General features: G+C 41.3%; 1 protein-coding gene across 2 annotated transcripts; it reads right to left on the bottom strand.

Annotated features, from left to right (window-relative positions):
* Window positions 1-1411: 1411 nt before the first annotated feature.
* SAXO4 (stabilizer of axonemal microtubules 4) lies at window positions 1412-21141 on the bottom strand. 2 transcript variants are annotated; one of them, XM_075187475.1, is made up of 12 exons: window positions 20999-21141; window positions 17233-17368; window positions 16845-16998; window positions 15594-15722; window positions 15075-15138; window positions 12078-12184; window positions 9472-9540; window positions 5046-5132; window positions 4879-4959; window positions 4709-4797; window positions 4037-4169; window positions 1412-1516 (listed from the first exon to the last, which is right to left on the bottom strand). In XM_075187475.1, exons 1-11 carry the CDS (start codon window positions 21102-21104, stop codon window positions 4052-4054), a joined length of 1140 nt encoding a protein of 379 aa, XP_075043576.1. In that variant the 5' UTR covers window positions 21105-21141; the 3' UTR covers window positions 1412-1516; window positions 4037-4051. The 2 variants fall into 2 exon arrangements, with proteins under 2 accessions (XP_075043576.1, XP_075043575.1); XM_075187474.1 differs by lacking the exon at window positions 1412-1516 and adding an exon at window positions 3846-3903.
* Window positions 21142-21936: the final 795 nt, after the last annotated feature.

Raw genomic sequence — 21936 nt, 5'->3', positions numbered from 1 at the left:
ATGGCTGCTCTCAAGACAAGGAGTGGCTCTCTAGCTCCCATGAGCAAGGTGGCATATAAGGAACTTTCAGCTGGATCCACCTGCATAACTACAGAGCAAAAAGCAGCTGTACGCAAGCTTTCTCGGGATGAAGGCAGAAGGCAACATGGTCGGCAAAGAACAGCATAGCAGATAATCTCAGTAGATCTCTGATCCATCCAGTGGAATGGCCATTGCACACAAAAAAAAAAACCAAAAAAAAAAAACAAAGCCTTTTCTCTGTTTATTATAGGACTAGTTAAAATTTCCCATCAAAATGATGGGAAATAGTAAGAGTAAATTCATGTTTGATCCTTTTGCACCCAATTTGACTTTACCCTTCTGACAGCCTTGATTGAATAGTTTATCAAATGACTGCTCACCTGCAAAATTCACAAATACTGTGCATGGGACCACAGTTATGGGCATTAATGTGTTTCATCAAAGTTACTGATATCAAGAATGGCATCATCTTGTTCACTCACTTTGTAGGCATTGACGTGATACTAGCTCTGTCTGATCTTCGATTGTTTTCACAGAGGAGTCATATTTGTATGGCAATGACAATCTCGTTCTCTTTCTCTTTGGTGAACAGACATTTGCCTTTTAGGTGAAATTGTTTTTACACTGCGTTGCTTAAATGAATTAGTATATTCCCATTAATTTAACACTAAGTGCAAATAAAATGAAGGATAGAAAATCAAGTAAATTTTGAATAGTTAAGGTCGTTATAAATAGTAACTGCAACACAAAAAACTTAAATAAACCAAACAAACTAAGGCCAAGAAATTAGGAAAATCTAGTCAGTAGGAATAGTCAAGTACGCAAGAGTCATTTGCAAACGTTTTACCAAATTTGTTTGCGTGTTTTGTGTGTGTATCTATAAAAATTAGGAGCAGTGTTAACCTGATAGAAATATATAGATTTCAAGAAGATTAATTCTGTGGTGAAAGTCCAAATTGGAGGATCCTCCTGCTAGCATTCTCATATTCTTGTTTTTCTCCACGGTGGCTTTAAGAAGGGCCCGGTTCTTACCACTATAAAGGGTCATGTATATGCGTCTCAGCTTAGTGCCTGAAGATCTTATTTTTCATATAAAACCTTCTGTGTCGCCTTGGGCTCTATCTGTTGTCCTGGAAACCTTAATGTCTACTTCCTTTGAACCATTACAAGTGGTCTCACACTTAAGGTATTGCTTCTGGTAGTAATCACGTCTGCCTGATCAATGGGGCAATCACATGCCCTATGGTGTAAGGTGCCATTTCTGAATACCTATACAGGCATGGCGGTGTTATGAACAAATCCTACTTTCTTACACAAGGAAAATTTCACTTTTGGTATAAAAAAAGGAGATCATACGAGGTATGTCTATTAAATAACGAGACTGTGATTCCAGAACCGGTTATAACAGCATACGTAGTAACCTTGAACCTGCATGACAAGCTGCAACACTATGATGTTCAGTTGATTGAGTCGCCATTTAGTTTGGTTGTGTTTTCTGTAGAGTGTCGAGAAAAGGGTAAGTTTAAAAGTTGAACAACGCGTCAATTTGAAATTGTTAGTAAAATGACACAAAACACCAACACAATATTTTCAAATGCTCACTACGGCCTATGGGAATGACTGCCTGGCTCGTGCGCATGTGTTTGAGTGGCACAAAAGATTTAGCGAGGGAAGTGAGAATGTCGAAGTTGATAAACGCCCTGGATGACCTTGCACTTCAAGAACCGAAGAAAATGTAGAAAAAAAATCAGTCAGATTGTTGGAAAAGACCGCCGACTCAGTGTTCCAATGATAGCGCAATCCATGAACATTGGCAAAGACACCGTATGAAAAATTTTGCGTGAGGATCTTAACATGATGAAAGTTTGTGCAAAGATGTATATTTGCTACTTATAATTGGACTTGTATGATTTGTTGTTATGTTTAACATGTATTTGTATGCTGACTATCCGGCGCTGTGGAATTTGTGGCGTCTTATAGATAAACAATGATAATGCCCTCTTAGATCTGCTGGTGGCCTGCACCTCACCAGGTCTCTGATAACCGCATCTCATTCCCACCTACAAGACTTCTCCTGTTCCTCTGGCCACTTCTGGATTTCCTTACTATGCCCGATCCGACTCTGCAAATTTTTAACTGGTCTCTGAAAACTCGCTTGATGTTTAGTCTGTACCCAACTCCCACCTATAGTACTCTCACTGTTACACCCTACTTACCAACTTTCTTCAGCTCTCTTCCGGGAGCCTGCCAGTGGAGGTGGTCGTGAGGGGGCGGGGCGGCCAAAACGCTGCGATTCACCGGGAATCGCGGCGTTTGGGACCTAATTCTGCCCACTTCACTAGGAAATTTGCCACTTCCTAGAGACGTGTGCAGAATTCGGGAGATTGCCACACTCACCCGCGAGTCCGGGAGACTCTTGCAAAATGCGGACATTCCGGGAGAGTTGGCAAGTATGTGTTACACCCTTACTACTCTCCCAATCTCCACTCTCAGCCACACTGGTTCATCTGGTCTTAGCTATGCCTATTACCCACGAGATTGTAAGCAGTCTCACAAGCAGGACCTTCCCTACCCATTTGTTTACATTTATGCATTTGTTTTGCCTACCTTGTATGTCCATGTTTTATGTGTGCTCTGCATTCCCCACTGTCTGACGGTGGGAGCACAAATCAGTGCTAATATTAGTTATTACTACTATTGCAAGTACAGGAGTTTGCACTTATTTGCACGGATTTCTGAGTATGACTACTACACCATTACCAAATATTACCATTCAAATGCTTCACTAGGATGTGCCATTTTTCTTGATCTCTTTCATATAGCCTGGTGTACTCCTAGCAGTGAACAGTGCTTACTAGGTAGATAATGATTTAAGTGAAGCTAACACAGAGGTGTAGATAAATATGGTACTGGCACAATGTTGTCTTTAAAACAAAGGTTCAGAATGTTCTGTATGAATGTTGTGGCTATATTAGGGAATTTATACTGTAAGCTCCAATGGGGCAGGGACTGATGTGAATGAGTTCTCTGTACAGCGCTGCGGAATTAGTGGCGCTATATAAATAAATGATGATGATGATGATGAATTACATGCGAGTGTGCAGGTTTCAGTTATGTAAATCCAGCCCTGACCATGATGCGAACACATTGGTACCTTCTACACCATTTTGGCATTATTATTGCTATTAGGCTGTTTATTGATTGCATGTATTTATTTGTTCATTAACATTCTTCTCTGGGTTGTCTTCTCACATACTATAGTATGATGGTCTTTGTAGAATTGTGCTACCTACCCCTGACTTCTATAGATAAGGACTGGACCTTTTAAATGATTTTTTTTATTTTTTTGTACTTTTATAACTTTTTGTTTGAGTTTTGTTTTTAAGATACTTTACTGTTTACATGTTTTCTCACTTCTTTTTTTTGTAGTTTTGAACACTGGAGCTCAATCATCTCCTATTTTAGGGATACTGATAATCTCATCATTTATAATGATGCAAATGAATGACTATAAAAAAAAAAAAGTATATGTAGTGAATTAAACAAAATGTAATGTAAGTTTCACTTATGAAGTCTTTATAAAGTACAGCATGCTTATAGTATGCTGATGCAGGGATGTGTATCAATTAGTGATTCTGTGTTTAATTCCTTTTGGCAGCTGTAGGGTACTCTAGAATAGATCCATACATAACACCACAAAACATTGTGGTTGCACTTTGCATTCCACAGCAGATTGAGTAGAAACAATTTCCAGCTACTGTATCTGAATTTCCAACAATTTACAGAAACTTTTTTTTTTCGTTGCATAAAATGAGACATTTATTTTCCGAATTATCTGCACCTGGATGTTGGTTGTGCAAAACCCTCCTCATGCCGTTCTCCCTGTAGAGTAAAAGTCAAATGTAACATATGCAATAGTGACTGAAAAGTGGTAAAGGGGGACGTACAGCAGGAAGAAGACATTAGCTGGAGCCAATTTGGAGTAAAGCAGAAATAATTTAAACCTTGTTCTCACCTTAAACTATTTGGCTTAAATACCAATTATATGTGCTTCGTTATTTACAAGGAAGCCACTGTGTAGTTGTTTCTGGATTCCACCTCGGGTCCAGCCTTCCTGATCTCTACCAATGGGTGTTGGATCACTGAACCTGGGGTAGATAAGAAAGAAGTCTCCTGAAAACAGATGTCATTGCTTCACGTAGTGATTGTTGAACCCAGTTTAGCTGTAAGTGGTCAGAGTTCAGAAAATATTCAGCACTATAATACATGGGGGGAATTTAATTGCTGGCAATTACGGTAGAAATCTCTGCTTATTTTTTCAGGCATCTCTATGGAGTGTGAGGAAAAATGAGCGGGGATTTCTTTTAAGTGTCTGGAACGTCCGTAAGACACTTTACCATTAATTGGATTCCCCCCATGGTGTCTGTTTTTGACGCAACCTAGGAACTAGTGTCCACCAGTTTTGTATTGGATAATATGGGAATCCAGTCATTAAACAGAGGTACTTTTGCAGCCGGTACTGTGGCTCAGGAAATAATGGAGAAGAATCTTACAATCACTAGTATTTATAAACCAGATGACGCATTTGGAAATTACTAGTGGAATGTTAGTGATGACCTATGGAACAGAGCTTTGAGTAAGATATATGGGCCAGTGATGGATGGTGAATTTGCTTTGTATACAGCACCTTAGGTTGTAGTTGGTCAGATAATGTTGTGGAGGCGCCTTCCCAGGCTGGACATAGATAGGATTATTGTTACTGAATCCAGACGGTTCCTGAAATAAGAAAATAGAAAGTTTTTACGAAGTACCACTAAAGCTAGGCCATCTTCATCCCCTTCATTTGTACATACTGACCTTTTTTCCAACATACACTTGTCCCAACTGGTCGTCTTTCTGCTTAATGCCGTCACCAGGCCGGGAGTCGTCATACAGAGCCTGTGTGATATATAACCAGAGACAATGAGAAGATGAGGTCCGTAACATAGAGATGATAGGACAGTGATGGAGCATCAGAGTCTTACACTGGTATGAAGAACATGATCTGATTCTCTGGTGAAACCACTGGCTCTTTCTGAGTTCTTGGTCAAAGCTGGTAGTGGCTCTCTGCCCTACAAACAGATGCACATCAGACACATTGACAAACTTATTAGCAATACATTTAGGTGCAATAAACCAATCAGATACATACATATATATATATGGTTGCATTAAGGCTCATTTCTCTGTAAAAGTGCAAAATTGCAGCGTCAATGCTTTTGTGAGGACATGAACCTACTGTTGTGCACTGCGTCATAAGGCCGTGCCAGGACCTGCAGCAGCCAATGGGAGGAGTTGAGTGCTTTTGAGGAGTTCCTTTCCAAGTGCAGGTTAGTGGGCTTGGGATTATATAAATGAGGTAAGAAAAAAATAAATATATGCTAGGTGTGGAGACATTTTTTTCTCGCAAAATAGCGTCGGTTATCGGTCATTACATATCCCTTGTAATGTGATGCATTTTGGAGTTCCACTTATGCGGGAAAGCGCATTTTGACCAATGTAATAACATTTTTCAAATGCATAAAATTAACGCACGTAATGGAAACAGTCTGGAAAGGTCACTCCCGATTCATTTAAGACATAAGTGAAGCTAACCCAAGTAGTATTTTAAATTGAAATGAATGAAGTATAAGTGGGATGGACCTTGATGAGATGATGTTATGGCATCCTGGCCTAATCTCTCGGAATTTCATTGAGTTCTCCCGGGGGAGAAGGCCATCACCCTCCTGGATTCCACCTCTCCTTCTTGTAAGGAGAGCGGAATCCATGCTGTGCTATGCTGTGGTCCGCATCATTGTGTAGGGAGAGGGTTGGGTGTGTGTCGCCGTGATGATTCAAATTGTCTTTAAACCTACCCTCCGGAGATTCAATAAAGTAGCCAAAAATGTTTTATGTGCTCTTCCTGAAGAATCTGTCATCCTGATAGACTCATTTTATGGTAGTGTTTCCCAAGGCAGGGAAATGGTAGTGGCACCTTGAAGTGCGCTTGGTGGATAAGTAGAAATATTTCGCATAAGCATTGCTTGCAGATTATAGCTCTGCAGTTTTTGTGGTTCTTAAGTGACTTCTATTGTCTTGGGCTGATGTCACAACTGTGTTTGTCACCAGCTCTTCTATTCATTTATATATCATAAGACTGTGGGATCTCATATTTGCTAGCGCACTAGATAAATCCGAAGCTTACAACACACAGTAATGCTACGTGTCACCTAGCAGATTAAAAAAAAGCTGCTGAAATCCAAGTCAATTGAAATAAAGGTAAAATGCGCATAAAAATCTGAGGTTTTGTAAGCAGCAGCAATATGCTGCTTCTAAAACACAGGTGTGAAACCGCCTTAATTTGCACTATACAGAAAAAAAGTTAATGAGCCCCACTGATAAGACAATGCAGATGAAAACAAAATAAACAGAGGGAGAAAGAGAGATAAAAATAGCTAGGAATAGGCAAAATAGACAAAAGAAAACTCTTAGCGCTTTGATGCTAGGAGTTTAGGAAATAAAATCCCAGAACTAAGTGTGATAATGACAAGGGATGATCTCATATTGTGACTATTGGGGAGTCATGGTGCAATAAAAGTCATGAATAGGACAGAGCTATACCGGACTATACTTTATTTGGGAAGAAATAAGTGGGAAGAATCGGAGAAGTAGCAATGTATGTGAAAAAGTATAAATACTACTTTAATACAAGAAAAAAACAGGCCCTTTGGGTGACCATAGAAACAGGGGACAAGGCTCTTCTTTGTACTTTGGTCATCTATAGACCATCAGGTCAGGAAGAGGAACTGAACAGGAATCTATAGCAGGACATCACTAAAGTGGCATTAAAGGGAGAGGTAATAATCATAAGAGACTTTAATCTACTGGATGTTCTGCTCAGTGTTTACTACAGAATGAGAGGAAGGGGCTACATTTAATTTGCAAGTATATAATAAAAATGAGGTATATACAAGTACATTTACAGAGGAGAAAGTCCTAGCAGAGCTCTCAAAACTCAAAGTGGATAAATCAATGGGGCCAGATGGGATACATCCAAGGGTAATAAAATAACTTAAAGGGGTGCTGGTAACACCATTAACAGAATTATTCAGCCAGTCACTCGCTACAGGAGTAATTCCTGAGGACTGGAAAAGAGCAAATATAGTCCCACTGAGCAAAAGTTGAAGCAAGGAAGAAGCAGCAACTACAGAGCAGTGAGCCTTACATCAGTAGTAGGGAAATTGATGGAAGCACTCTTAAAAGAAAGAATCATAGAATATCTAGAATCCGGTAATTTACAGGATCCCAAACAGCATGGGTTTACTGGGGGGAGATCATGTTGAACTAATCTTATTGACTGTTTTGCTAAGTGACTAAAGTAATAGATCAAGGGGGGGACATAGATGTAGCTTATCTAGACTAGTAAGACTTTTGACACTGTCCCACATTGCAGACTGTTAAATAAACTTGAAAGCTTGGGACTGAATTCTAAGATGGTTGAATAGATAAGATCTTGGTTGCAGGGCAGAAAAGAGAGTTATAGTAAATGGAGGGAAGGGTTACCAGTGAAGTACCTCAAGGATCTGTACTTGGAAAAGTGCTTTTTACTATATTGGAGACATCGCAAATGGTATTGAAGGGAAAGTATTTCTTTTTGCAGATGACACAAAGATATGCAACAGGGTAGATACACCAGGAGGGGTAAAACACATGAATGATGCTCTAGGTAAACTAGAGGAATGGTCAAGAAAGTGGCAACTACAGTTTAATGCCAAGCAATGCAAAAGAATGCACTTGGTTCTAAAAAACCACAAAGGCTAAATATACTACTAACTACTAAGGAGGTAATGGATCTAGGATCTCACTATTTCAGGTGACTTAAAGGCAGGTAAGCAATATAACAAAGCAATGAGAAAGGCAAGTCAGATGCTTGGTTGCATAGGGAGAGGAATCAGTAGCAGAAGTTTAAGTGAAGCCCTAAGCTGAGGGCAATTAAAATTTCGTGCTATATTTCATCAGCACTGCATTAGGGGTTAAACATGTGGTGTCAGCCAGCCTATCACTCCTGGGGGAGTGGTTTATCCAGGAGGGCATAAATTATCTGGGAGCTGGGGGCTGGCTCTGTCTTGGTCCTGGATGTCAGATACCTCCCTCCCGCCCGGCATAAGCTGGTTATACTAAATTTAAGTCCTTGTCTTAGGACAAGGCGCAGTGGGTAGGAGAGCAATGCAGTCAGCGGCTAATCGAAGGTACTACCGTTTAATTGGCCGCACGTCACTGCTCCTTTTGCAGTAACCTGACTCTTGGCCTCTGGGGCGGAGGATATCCGGTCGTATGTGACAAAGTGAGTCCAGAAGGGGGCAGTCACGATGACGCCAAGTTTAGTACCGGCCAATCGTAAAGACTTGGGATCCGTAAAGTCTTGGGACAGCGGTATTGTTTCACCTTACGCTGTATTGGTTTAAAGTTTAGTCGTTAGCTGACTGCTTCGCTCTCGTCGCCATTCAGAGTTTTAAAATAAAATTCTTCCACAAAATAAATACGCCCCTTTTTGCCAAACTTATATCTGGTGTCCGTGTCGTTATTTTTAGATAAGAAGGTATTAAGTGTTTAATCATTAAGGTATAAGTGCAAGGATAAAAGGTATTAGCACTGAACATTTTAAGAAAGAAGTAATAAACATTTTTCAAAGGAAGAGAAATATTAGAACACGAGGACATGCACTGACACTGGGGGGAAGTAGGTTCAGAGGAAAATACAGTAGAGAAATTTAAACATGCTTGGGATAGACATAAGGATATCCTTACAAACAAATAATAAAGGATCAAAAAGGGTTTGAGGTTACCATAGGTTAAAAATTTGGCAGGCTAGATGGGCCAAGCGGTTCTTATCTGCTGTAAAATTCTATGTTTCTATGATATTGTTTATACACTAAGACTATGGTTCTCAAACTTGTCATCATCATCATCATCAAGGATGGGTCACCTCAGGGGTTGTGACCCCCCCATGTAACCACGTGAATTTGCTAATCCCTTAAGTACCATTTATACGTTCCATGTCACACACAAAAACCTCCTCAGGTAGAATCATAGTGAAGACCAATTCTTGATCACCGTATGGCAGAGTGGACAAATTTCTAAACCCACCTGCTAAATTAAGTAGCTCCTCCCCTCTTGGTCCACTCTTCCCGCCCCCCTTCTGTTGGTAAGTCCCCCTTTCAAAACCTGTTTCTTCAGTTTACATGACTCAAGGATTTAACCAAAATCTGTATGTGAAATGTTATACGATACATAGACATGTAGCCATAGACACTGCTAACTGTGATATTACCTCATCTTACCTGCGGTGATGTTAATGATTGTACTGTAAACTGACATTCTGTTCGATAAAAATAGATTGCATAAAAAAATGACAAAATATTGTAGTGGTTACCTGCAATGTGGAAACTGGCAGAAAATCTGTCTTGGTGATGCTGTGCCCCATCACCCTGTGGTACCCCCTCTATGGAACACAAAGAGAAATGAACATCAATGAGTGAGCTAAATAAAATATACGCTCACCAACATGATGGCAGGAAAAAAAGCTGTCGTTATTTTAGCCTAATAAGGACATTGATGGAAATACAATAAGTGGGTTCTCTTACAAAGTTAAACAGAGCAGCTAAACATCATTCTTCTCTTTTCATCTCCAGGTATGTTCAAGTACTACTCCTCTCAGGGGCGCACGCAGGATTGTCAGGGGGGGTAACCCGAGAGATGCGCAGCAGCTCCGTTTTGGCAGCGCTGTCCTATACAGCAGCCGCGTCGCTGTCAAAGAAGCGTCCGCGGCGGTGCTGTATTGTATACAGCACCGCCGCGGACGCTTCTTTGACAGCGCCGTTATGGTGGCCACTTAGTTAGCGCAGGGGGGGGGGTTCTGGAGACTCAGAAACCCTCCCTGAGTGCGCCACTGCCTCTCATCCTCTGCTAAGCTAAACCTCATCTCATTAGTTTGTATCTCTTAGCTGTGCAACTTGTGTTTAAAGGTATGTTACAGTAATTTGTTATCTATTGCTGTAACCTATGTTGGCCTAGTGTTCATTGATGCATAATTTATGATAAGTGTCTGGCCTATTCTAGCCTAAAAGTACAAATATTTTTTTTTCCCTTTTCCCCTGATTAGCTGACCAATTAGCACATATGTATTTAATTTGTATTCATCCCAACTATATCTTAGCATTTAGTCTATGGGTAAACGTGTTTGGGGTGTGACGTGTTGGAGTTTTCTACACTAAGTGGGTTTTCTCACAAAGTGTTTGGAAATGCACAGTTAAATAACAGTGGAACAAACATGAAATTCAGGAATAACGCATTGTGAGGGGCTCGTCGGGCAGTCTGTCGTCCGGTGGACACCTTCGCATCGGAAAGGCGCAAGCAGAGGAGAAGTGGGGAGTGCAGGAGGAAGACCCTGAAGATGCTGGAAGCAGGTAAGGCCCTTGTGGGCGCTACTTCTCTCGGGCCCACTCCCGCACTTTTTTATCTGTCTCCCACACTTTTCTTTTAGCTCAATTTGGGCGCTAGGCCTGGGGAACAAGTAGGGGCCACAAGGCCCAGCTCAGGTAGCGGATAGGTAGGGTTTATCTGGGCATTAAGCCCCATATGTAGCTGGGCCTTGAAGCCACAGTTAGAGTGGGCACCAGGCCCATAGCCACTTTGGGGCACAAGGCCCAGAGCTAGGATTGGGCACAAGACCCAAAGTTAGTGTTGGGCACAAGGCCCAATACTAGGCAGGGCACAAGGCCCACTGTTACCTGGGCACAAGGCCCATATTTAGTGGGGCGCAAGGCCCATCATTAGGTGGGCATTAGGCCCATTGGAGTGGCGGACACTACGCCTGTTAAGGGTAGTTGGGCACCAAGCCCAGTAGTTCAGTTGGGCAAGGGGCCTTTTCTGCAGGGCTTTAGGCTCGAGTTTGTAGGGGAGCTTTAGGCTCTCGCGGTTTGGATAGCTTTAGGCTCTCATAGTTAGGAGGGCACTAGGCCTTCTAGTTGTTAGCAGTACCCCGGCAAAGGCCCAGGGTGTGTGCGAAGGCATGAGTTTGTCATTAGGTCCGGAAAGGCATAAAGTTCTGTGTTTCTAAATAACAGGCCTAGAGGTTGGGATTCCAGGCAGCGAGCGGAGGCTTGCAGTGTAGGCAGGTACCCGATGGAGACTGCAGTATTCCCTGCTGTAGGAGCTAGGGGCCAGCCCACATCAACCAGTGAGATTGGAGGTGGAGAGCAGTAGAAGTGGTGACGCGCGTACAGAGGTGGTTCCTGCCAGGAAGGTAGGACAGCTGTGTGCGTCTGTGCCGTTCCCATAGGGGTGTTACAGTACATCTGCTGCAGCCTAACTCTGCACTACTTCTCTAACTGCCCTGGACATTGCAGTTACAGAACTGTAGGAAATTATATATTAATGTTGTCACAATCTATCGTAAAGTCTGAATATACTTTAGATAACATGATTTCCAGTAAATCACTGTGGGTAAGCAAATAGGGGGTTAATATATTTTGATAAAGGAGACCGGCATTCTTCAGGGGCCTGTTTTCTGTCACTTTGCTTTCATGGTTTACTCATTGATGTCCTGTTGTCACAGAGGAGCAATTGACTCTTTTTTTATTGCCCAGTTAAAAGTCCCAAGGAGTATAAAAGCTTGGCTAAAATTCCTTTGGCTAGAAATGATCACATTTGGGTTACTCCAAGTTCAGTGTATAAATCTAAACTGTTCAATAGTTCTTGTTGTGTTGTTAAAGCACACGTGATCATCTGCACAGTGGGGGCAGACTTTTTGTGAACTGAACCAAAATCAACAGCAATGCAGCCTATCAATTCACTAAGAACCAGTGACCTCCCTGAACACTATCTACCGGTAGTAGGAATGAATAGACTTCTTTTTATTTTGGATGCATTAATACAATGAATGTTTTTATTTTTTCACTGAATGGATCCCCTTCCTCCACTGCCAAACAGCTATCTAACACAGTCATTATGTGTCAACCCAGTTATTGAAACATTTACCGGCACATGGTAATGTGAATGGGGCTCGTGGGTTATGGGTTCCAAGTTTGATCCTTCTGTGAATCCTGAATTCTCCATAGCTCCAATAACGGCACTTTGAAAGGAGCCTGCAGAGAGAAGTAAGCTTACTGGTATGCATAGATAATGCGAGATGCAGTTGGGGACATTTATGAAGATGTTGAGATGTACCTGTGAAAATGAGGTTAAACTATCCAATAAGAAAATAAAAACAAATGTCATCTAAACTACACTAGAGAATGGCATTATCTGACTGGTTGCTATAGGCAATACTTCTTTTTCTACACAGCTGCCTGTAAAATAGTTTTCATAAATGTCCCCCAGTTACTTCCACCTCTATTTTGTATCTCCTTTCTTTTCATGACGTGTTGATATGTTATTATTTGTACTATGCATACGGTTTTAGATTCTTTGGTTACTTAAAATGTTTTATTCTAAATATCGAGCACCAGCAATTGATTATATATCTAGATGAAGTCATGCCAGCAACAGACAGTTTGTCACATTTCTGGCTATCTATTTATTTACAATTATTTTGATGTATTTATTTTTTGTTTTATATTCAGTAGCCTGTTGTTTTTAATGCATTTATGACACCTGATCACTTTTGTTGACTTATCAACATTTTGCCTGTCCTTCTGTAAGTGATGCATGCAAAGTGACTCCAATCGCCCTTTTCAAATGCAATGTACCATCAAGTTGATTTGACACATACGGAGGCCTCTATTTTATGGGTTTGCACCAGCATGCAGCCTATCAATTTGCTAGGAACCAGTGACATCATTGCTGCACTGCCTGATCAATATTCACAAGGCTTTGGTTCCTAGTGAACTAATAGGCTGCATTCTTAGGAATATTTGGTCACTGCATAAAATGCATGTCCGCAATAGGTGACAAGCAGGGGGCGAGAGGCAGATTTTAGATTAAAATCACATATATAGTATGCACCTTGTCTGCAATCTAAGATTGCAGACACCTTGTCAGCCTTCTGCTGCTGCTGTGGAAGACCACTCAAAGCATTAGACCGTTCCAGATAGGACCCACCCCTCCAGACGAAGTCATTCAAGATGAAACGCGTTGAGAGTTGGAGGAGGAGTACTGATTGTGAGGTCTGCTTCAAATTGCTGTATAGGAGTTATCCTGTTATTGATACTTTAGATCATGCCTGTCCAACCTGCGGCCCTCCGGATGTTTGTGAAACTACAAGTCCCAGCATGCCCTTCCAGCTATCAACAGGTAGTCTACTGGCAAAGCATGCTGGGGCTTGTAGTTTCACAACACCTGGAGGGCCGCAGGTTGGACAGGCCTGCTTTAGATGCTTGCCCTCTAAGGATTTCTGGTACGTGCATACTTTATATGTGGTTTTAACAATAAAATGTGGATAATGCACTATGGAGGCACCCCCGTTTGTTTGCTATCCCATATATATATATATATATATATATATACACATACACAAACACACACAATGTGTTAGATTTTGCCCATGGCAACCAATCAGATTCTCGCTATCATGTTCTAGGCTGTAGTAGATAAATGATAGCTAGACTCTGATTGGTTGCTTTGGGCAACACCTCCACTTTTTTGCTTGAAAAGGTTTCATAAATATCCCCCTATGTAAGAATGGCCTACCCGGCATTTAAATGCAATCTCTGTTAACTCTAATATCCTCCCCCTCTTTGATTAGGTGGTGATCTCCTCCTCACCAATGGCCTTGTCGTTATCCACGTAGACAGCCAATGGTGCTGACTATATGTAACCCCAGTGACATCATGTAAATTACACAGCTAGGGGTGGAAACTGAGAGTGGGGGTGGCACTGTTACACTAATATGTGCCGCACGCTTTATAAATGGAGGCTCAGGGAATGTTTTGGTTGTGACACCCTGAATATACATTTGTTTCACATGCTAGAGACTCACCTACAGGAGATGCCTTGATGTTGGCAGGTGAGCTTGTCCCAATATAGCTATATTGTGCACAAACGTCTCCTATTATGTATAGGCTGACACATAGTGATTTATATATTGTTTGTTTTAGCATCCCTTTTCTTTCGTTTTCACCTACACTGTGGTCTTGATTGTCCTGGCTGCACTTTTTCAAATAATTGTGTTCACTTGTACAATATATCATTAATATAAAGAACTGCACCTTGCTTTCACTATAGGGAACCGCTCCATCAGAAAATGCCAGGTAGGTAATACATTTATACAAATGGCCTTTCAACACGTTTGGGGCCATTGCAGTGAAATCAAGTCCATTCCTGTCCCACTTAGGAGATCAATGACCTAGATTGCACATTGGATGGCACCAGCAACTTTCAGTGAGCCTGTTGGCGACATGCAAGTGGCCATCAGCTGTCCTTATGATGAGACGCATGGGATGTGACTTGTTTATTTGTGTGAGTATGGAAATAAGGACGGGGTTAGAGGTATGAAGGTAGCAGGAATCTACAAACAGGTAGTGGAAGGAGAAGGGGCCTCTAACAGCCCACAGTACAGATATGACGCTGTCCGACTGATGCATGACGATTGTAGTGTCAAACGTCCCTAGATATGAAACTAAGGGGTCTATTAAACAAGTAATGAAGAGCCAAAATGCTGGCGTAAATGGCGACAAAGGGCTCTTAATAATATTATTATTATTATTATTATTATTATTTAACAATGGGTTAAGGTTGTAAAAATCATAGATTTCTCTGGCATTATCCTAAGTACCGGCACTGACCACTGTTCCTATAGACCTTTAAGGGGACAGCCAGGGTCATTGAAGGGGGGGCGGGGTTTGCTCCAATCTTTATGTATTGAAACTGAATGATGAAAATGTCAATAAATATATACAGTCTTTATCTTACAGTCATGGTTAGTTTCAGCAGGAATAAAGAACCCAAACAGTGTATAGCCTAAATTCTACTCTGTAGACATTGGCCGTTCCTGTTTCAAATCTGAATTCAAGCTTCCTATTTACTTATAGGTCTCACCCGGGTGATGAGGAGTCCGTGCAGTAAATCGGGTTTTGTATTCTGTTGACATGAACGACGGACCCTGTGGCAACGAGACAAATTCAGTGCGAGAAGTTGAGACAGTTTGCAGATTCTTCCTGCGTGTGCAAAATACTCTTGTTTTGATTTATATCAGGTACTATTGCTGTGATCAAGGGCATTTTAGGTCCCTAGATTTTCTTTTCTTCCCCTAGCCAGTGTCCGAGGAGAACATATGTAGTTGAAAGAGGAACAACATTATGTTAGGTAGAAAACATTGGATGCACCTTCAAATTTGTTTTTCATTTTTTTTTATACACAGATAATGCATTTTTATCCACACTGTACACAGAATTTATCTGAAATGATTTCCCAAACCAACTGGGCTTACAATATCATTTAGGTGCCAGGGACATAGGGAGACTAAGCGATTTGCCTAAAGAACTGACACTCACACACGAACCACAGTATCCTACAATATTATTGTTGTATGGTGAACACACTTTAACATAAACTCACGTGTCGGAAGTTCTCAATGTCAGAAGAACCCTTTCCTTGTGGGACAAACAGCAGCGGTCGATGTCGGGGTAGGATACCAGCAATGGCTTCAGAACCATGTTCCCGTGTGTCAAAGTGCACTGACTTAGCCTATAATTATCAAGAGCGAAACCAGTTAGCTTATCCTGGTTTGGTCTCACTGAAATCTTTTTTTATTATTAATAAATATGTAAATTAATTAATTGATTGAATCCATCTTTAGACTGACTCAGATACTACAATCCCCCTAAATGGCTGGATCCAAGTACAATTATTAAAGATGCTCACATAACCCATTAAAAAAATTGATATGACAGAAGTCATGACCAGGATACAGCTTCCACAGTCACCCACCTCCTCTAAAGAGTAGATAAATGCTTCTGAAATTTGTATTATTAAAACCCGTTGTTTTTTTATTATTCTGGTTATTTCCATTACAATCTGCATTAAATAAAGAACTACTGCTGACCTCTACATAAAAGAGTTGAAAAATTATATTCCAGTTATGAAAACTGCGAATGACATTTAAATCTTGTACTTTTTATTCCTATCTTTTTGTGGTTAGTATAAAACTGGTTTAAAAAATTTGCTCCCATCATTTTGAAATTAAAAAGAGACATCTCGACGTCCAAAAGTATAAATTTCACAACACTTCCCTTTGAGTGTGAAATAAATTAAAATAACTAAATTACCATATTCTCACTTATGCTGTTATTACATCTGGGGCTGAAAGTATTAAGCTGAGAGTTTCCGCGGGTTTGAAAAGTGGAGCTGTTGCCTATAGCAACCAATCAGATTCTAGTTATCTATTTACATTCTACAAAATGATAACTTGAATCGGATTGGTTGCTACAGGCAACATCTTCATTTTTCAAACCCGCTGGAAACTCACAGCTTGATTCATTTGCCCCCAGGAATCTTAATTATAAAAAAAAAAAGATTGTCCCTGCTGATTTAAAGGCAGAGAAGAATTCTCTAAGCTCAAGTGCTGGAAACTGTTAACAGTTATATGCAGACCAAAGTCCTTTATTTGGGAGGTCAGTGAAATAAGATGCAGGATGCTACTATATACAGCTGGATGCATTGCCAACAGATATTTGGTAAATATAAAATGCTGCACAAACAAGCAAATCACTTATGTCTTTTTATTATTGCATTTCGAACCAATAAGATAAATTCTGAATACAATAAATGTTCCTGCAGAATGCATTATAAATCCCTTCCACTACTCACAGTTCTGGATTTGGGGTTGGTGATATTGCAGCTCTTAATGTATCCACTTTGTGGGAAAGAAACTGTCCTGGGAAGCGGCTCAGCCCCTGTGACGTGCTGGTGAGTGTTATAGTCTCTGTTAGTGATCGATGTGTAATTGTTCCGCAGGATCAGCCTGATACACAGGAGAAAATACACAAGGTGATTATGTGTCTTACAAAAGCTGACCAGGGATAAAATAGAAAATAAATAGAATGTAAGAGCCCTGGGGTAGTTTTGGGGGGGGTTAGGTGTCTGCAAATTGCTTACTTAAGCATTAAAAGAGACATTGGTGAATCAAATAAAGTATATTGGATCATGGTTTCCAATCTAAGCAAAGAAAATTGGTAACATAAAGTTAAAGGCTCACCCCATCTGTGGGTTATCCTTACGGTCCAGATTGGGTGTGTAGTACACAGCCGGACGAAGGTTGGATTGGTAGCCTGTGCTACGATGGGTAGAAATGCCAGGATGTAGGACACTGCCAGAACCAAACTCTGAGCGACCTGCGGCAGGACATTATGAGAACTCTTTGAGAACAAATAACCTTAGAGTTTCATTAATGTTTATTTCCTGTTAACCCAAGAGACATTCAACACGATGGTTAGGACCCCGATAATAAATGGTGGTTTAAATTGACTGTCACATTAAATGTGAATCTGTCACCTATTACTCAATGGAAACAACATTTTGTGGGCGGAATCAATATTCATAAGAATGAAGTATCTACATCTACCAGGAACCTGTCAGTGCCTGATGAATACTGATTATGAAGTACAGTGGAACTAGTGAGCTGTGGGCCCTGGTGCAGGTAAGTGAGAAGGAAACCAGGGCCCACAGTTCGCTAGTTCCCCATGCAGCGGGCCCCATCATCTCCATGGGCCTCGGTGCACCGTTCCTGCTGCACTAATGGTAGTTCCACCACTGGTCAGTGACAGGGCCGGATTAACCCTAGGGCTAATTGGGCTACAGCCCAGGGGCCTCGGGCATCCAGGGGGCCCTTGAAAGTGCTCAGCAGCAGTATTGATCGGTCGGGGGCGTCCCGGCGCGATCAATGCTGCTGAGCACTTTAACTGCGGTCCTTCCCTGGTGCGCTGTAGTCTCCTTACTTTGGAGATCTCATGAGTCTCACTCTCACGAGATCTCCTCAGTACAGAGCGTACAGCACGCCGGGGAAGGACTGCAATGCCAGGAAAAGGAGGTAAGTGCCCTGGAGGCGGCTCGGCTCACCTCACGGGGGAATGGAGGCTACCTTAGCCCAGGGGCCTCCATTCCCTTAATCCGGCCCTGGTCAGTGATGAGTATCGGCATCATTGGTTCCTAGAGAATAGGCTGCGTTCTCATGAATGTGCTTTCAGTCCACAGAAAAGTTACCTCCGCTGCCTGTGGGCAAAATCCCATTGAACTGAAACAGACTTCTCCGTAGGAGCCAACTGGCGCAAATGAGTTAAAGTTGGGTAAGCCCCTCTACTTAATTAGATAATCAGAAGCTGTCTCTCAGTCCGCCAGTTAGTTAACACTTTAAAGGGGTGGGTTTTGTAAACAAAAAGCTGGTGACCCTCATTTTATGGGCCAGCGGAGGTGGCTGGCAAATCCCCCTTCTGCTCTCAGTGTGGCATGCCTGAGGGGTTCTCATGTGGCCACAGTTACTGCTGCAGGGAGCCAGGAGTTGAGTGATGGGTCTTAATAAAAGTTGAGTTGGGGGGCAGTAGCTTTACTATCCCTGAAACAGCCTATGTGGCTGGGTAGTTAAGGGTGACTGGCAATACTGGTAGAAAGCACCAGTACATGGGCAGTTCCAGAACTCCTCCAAAGTTTCCTAGGGAGCCACTGATTGAGTGTTATGCCCTATGTAGTGGTGTTGAGTCTGGGCAAACAGGTCACACCCTACATAATGTAAAATGAATATAGCTGTTTAACAATTTGCACACACTGCAACCACCAGTCCACCAGTAACCTATTATCCTAGACCTGTTCTGCTGTTTACTTAAACAGCCACAAATGACGAAACCAAGCAACCCAGAACTTCACTTTAAATGGGAAATGTATTTATATTTGGAATTATTTTACTATAAATGTTCAATAAATGTGAATGTGGGGCAGTACGGTTGCCTAGTGGTTAGCACTTCTGGCTCACAGCACTGGGGTCATGAGTTTGATTTCCAACCATGGCCTTATCTGTGTGGATTTTGTATGTTTTCCCTGTGTTTGCATGGGTTTCCTCCGGGTGCTGCCGTTTCCTCCCACACGCCAAAAACATACTAGTAGGTTAATTGGCTGCTATCAAAATTGACCCTAGTCTCTCCCTCTCTGTCTGTGTGTTTGTATGTTATGGAATTTAGACTGTAAGCTCCAATGGGGTAGGGACTGATGTGAATGAATTCTCTGTACAGCGCTGCGGAATTAGTGGCGCTATATATATAAATAAATGATGATGATGATGATGATGATGAATGTTTCACAGATACCATTGTTTCTTTATATATTTGCATTTCTTAATGGAAATGGGAGCTGCAGCCTTGTTCACACAGGCAAGTTTAAATGAGCATCACAAACACTGCATGAACAATGTCCCAAACAACGAATGTAATAAAGGCTTTAAGACATTTACAGGGGTTGCCCACTGTTGTAAACCCTCTGCCGCAAATAGTGATTCAGTGGGGACTCCAATCCTTTACCCTTAAAATTACCTTGCAATCAGTGCTCTCTGCTGTCAGCGAAGACAGCTTCCAGTGCTGGAGGACCAATGTCGTTCATAGCAAATACTGTATATATAATAGGTGTGTGTGAATGAAGCTTCTCATTGATTAGACTGGGCATGCGTCATGTCCTATCCAATGCTGCATTTACTACAACTACAGCCTCATTTAGCATTTTAGCAATGGAATACAAATTAACTGCGGGGATCACAGCGCTGGGGTCATGAGTTCAATTCCCGACCATGGCCTTATCTGTGTGGAGTTTGTATGTTCTCCCCGTGTTTGCGTGGGTTTCCTCCCATACTTCAAAAACAGACTAATAGGTTAATTGGCTGCTATCAAATTGCCCTTAGTCTCCCTCAGTCTGTCTGTGTGTATGTTAGGGAATTCAGACTGTAAGCTCCAATGGAACAGATACTGATGTGAGTGAGTTCTCTGTACAGCGCTATATAAATAGCTGCTGATCTGAAGAGAGGGATCCCAATTGAATTGCTCTGGGGAAGAGAAATATTCCCACTAAAGAGAAGGGTTGTTGTCCCAAAAACACTTCTGCAAAGGTATTAATCTGAACAGATACACTGGATGAAAAGGGGCAGCTGAGACATATGCATAACTATCAGTAAGGCTCATGTATGACCGTGCTATGCTCTTTTGTGACATAATGTACTTTTTAGGCAAGTGCACGTGACTTTGGAAATCCGCAGATATACAGCATCTGTAGGATTCACTTTCCCATGGGAGAAGTTTGGCTGATAGGGGAAAGCCTTGTTAAGTACACCTACCTATAAACCTGGCTTGCCCCATGCTTTTAATGGGATACATCTTCCATCCTCCAGATTTGCAGAAAGTTCACTCCTAGGTCCGTTTTACCCAATATAATAAAAACTTAAAATGCACAAAAGTGACACATGTAATAACAATACCAATGTCCCTCACTCTCATGAGTAATGTAACCTATAAGTGAGGCTACGCCGTGCAGTATTTTAGGAACAAAAAAGTAAAAGTTTAAGTTAATGAAGTGGGTGGACCTAGAGTGGAAGTAGGCTGGACTTTAAAGTGGTGTTTATTAACTCTTTATACCATGTGCATTTTCCGGAGTATATGGAAACCCGCAAATGTAAGCGCCTAATCCTATAGGCAAGAGTCATCTAAGGCAAGCAACGTGTAAATCATTCTCATGCTCCATAGTATGGAGCATGAGAATTAAGCTAGGGATGCAATATTAGAGTATGGAGCAGGGGTGGGCAAACCTCAAGGGCCATATCCAGTTCATGTTTTTAGGATTTCTTTAATCATGTACAGCTGAGTTAATCTATTTGGCTGGGTCAGAAATTATCCCACCTGTTTCTACAGACAGACAGTCCATACTCTAATATTGCATCCCTAGCTTAATGTTTTCTACCTAATATTTCCTATTCACAACAACTTTTCTCTCACCGTATGAGGTGTCATAATTGGTACAATAGAAGTTCAAAGGGTCGCAAGTTCCTCTCAAATTTCCCGGAATCCTTGGTGACATCCTGACGGCTGGAAGAAGCTCCATTTCAGACACAAGGGTTTCAGAGCTTTCATGCACAGAGAATTCCTACACAGAATGTGCTAACTTGAGTAACTAGGCTGCAGTGACCATGGCAACGTAAACAATGTGTAGAGTTCTATTTACAAGAGATCAAATTCACCTTTACTGTTCTGTCTCCTAGACAAGAGCGGACCAATGTTTTAAAGGACCACTTCAAAAATACAAGGTGCCCCATACATGGAGCATTTAATAATGTTCACAATTATATTTGCAAAAGTTCCAATAATTTTAAATGATTTACATTACAATAAGCATCTATTAACATTTTCTGTGTGCTTGTTTTGTTATGAGCCAAAAGAGATTCAGAGAAATTCACAACAAAAGAACATTTCCAAAGGTGCAAACATACATATACATATATTCGCAAATGCGCCTATTTGTCAGCCTTGCGCATACATAAATTCACTCCCATGTATCGCTTTTAAGAACTGTCCTTGTAAAGCTTTTGAGTGTATGCAAGACCAGCTGGGAAATGTTCGTGGTTAGATCAGTAAAAATGTCACTTCAAATGGCAGGATTTACTTTATTACCAATTTATATTAAAATTGGTAATAAACATTTTCTTCCCAAAATATGGTTCATTCCAGTTGAATGTAATCATGTCTTTATTACAATGCAGCCTTTTTACATAGTTGAATATTGTCATTACATAAGTATCTGTGCACAAATAAATGCACTTTCCCATGTTTGGCACAAAGGCCTTCCCACTGAAAGTATAGGATTAATTGATCACCGACCCCTTTTGAGCAAGAGTAAAACAAGCAGTCCTCTGCAGCCCCCGTTAACCAGGAATATG

The sequence above is a fragment of the Mixophyes fleayi genome, chromosome 10 (assembly GCF_038048845.1).
Source record: "Mixophyes fleayi isolate aMixFle1 chromosome 10, aMixFle1.hap1, whole genome shotgun sequence".
Classification (NCBI taxonomy): Eukaryota; Metazoa; Chordata; class Amphibia; order Anura; family Limnodynastidae; genus Mixophyes; species Mixophyes fleayi.
Note: the sequence above shows the minus strand (reverse complement) of the source record. Positions and strands in the feature narration are given on the sequence as shown.

Bases quoted from the DNA above. Each gene is read 5' to 3' on its own strand.
- SAXO4 (XM_075187475.1), bottom strand. From the start codon at position 21,104: ATGGAGCTTCTTCCAGCCGTCAGGATGTCACCAAGGATTCCGGGAAAT. The intron at 16,999-17,232 runs GTGAGCCTTTAA...CCTGTGTATCAG, and splicing joins AAGGATAACCCACAGATGGG to GCTGATCCTGCGGAACAATT. The intron at 15,139-15,593 runs GTGAGTTTATGT...TCGTTGCCACAG, and splicing joins ACATTGAGAACTTCCGACAC to GGTCCGTCGTTCATGTCAAC.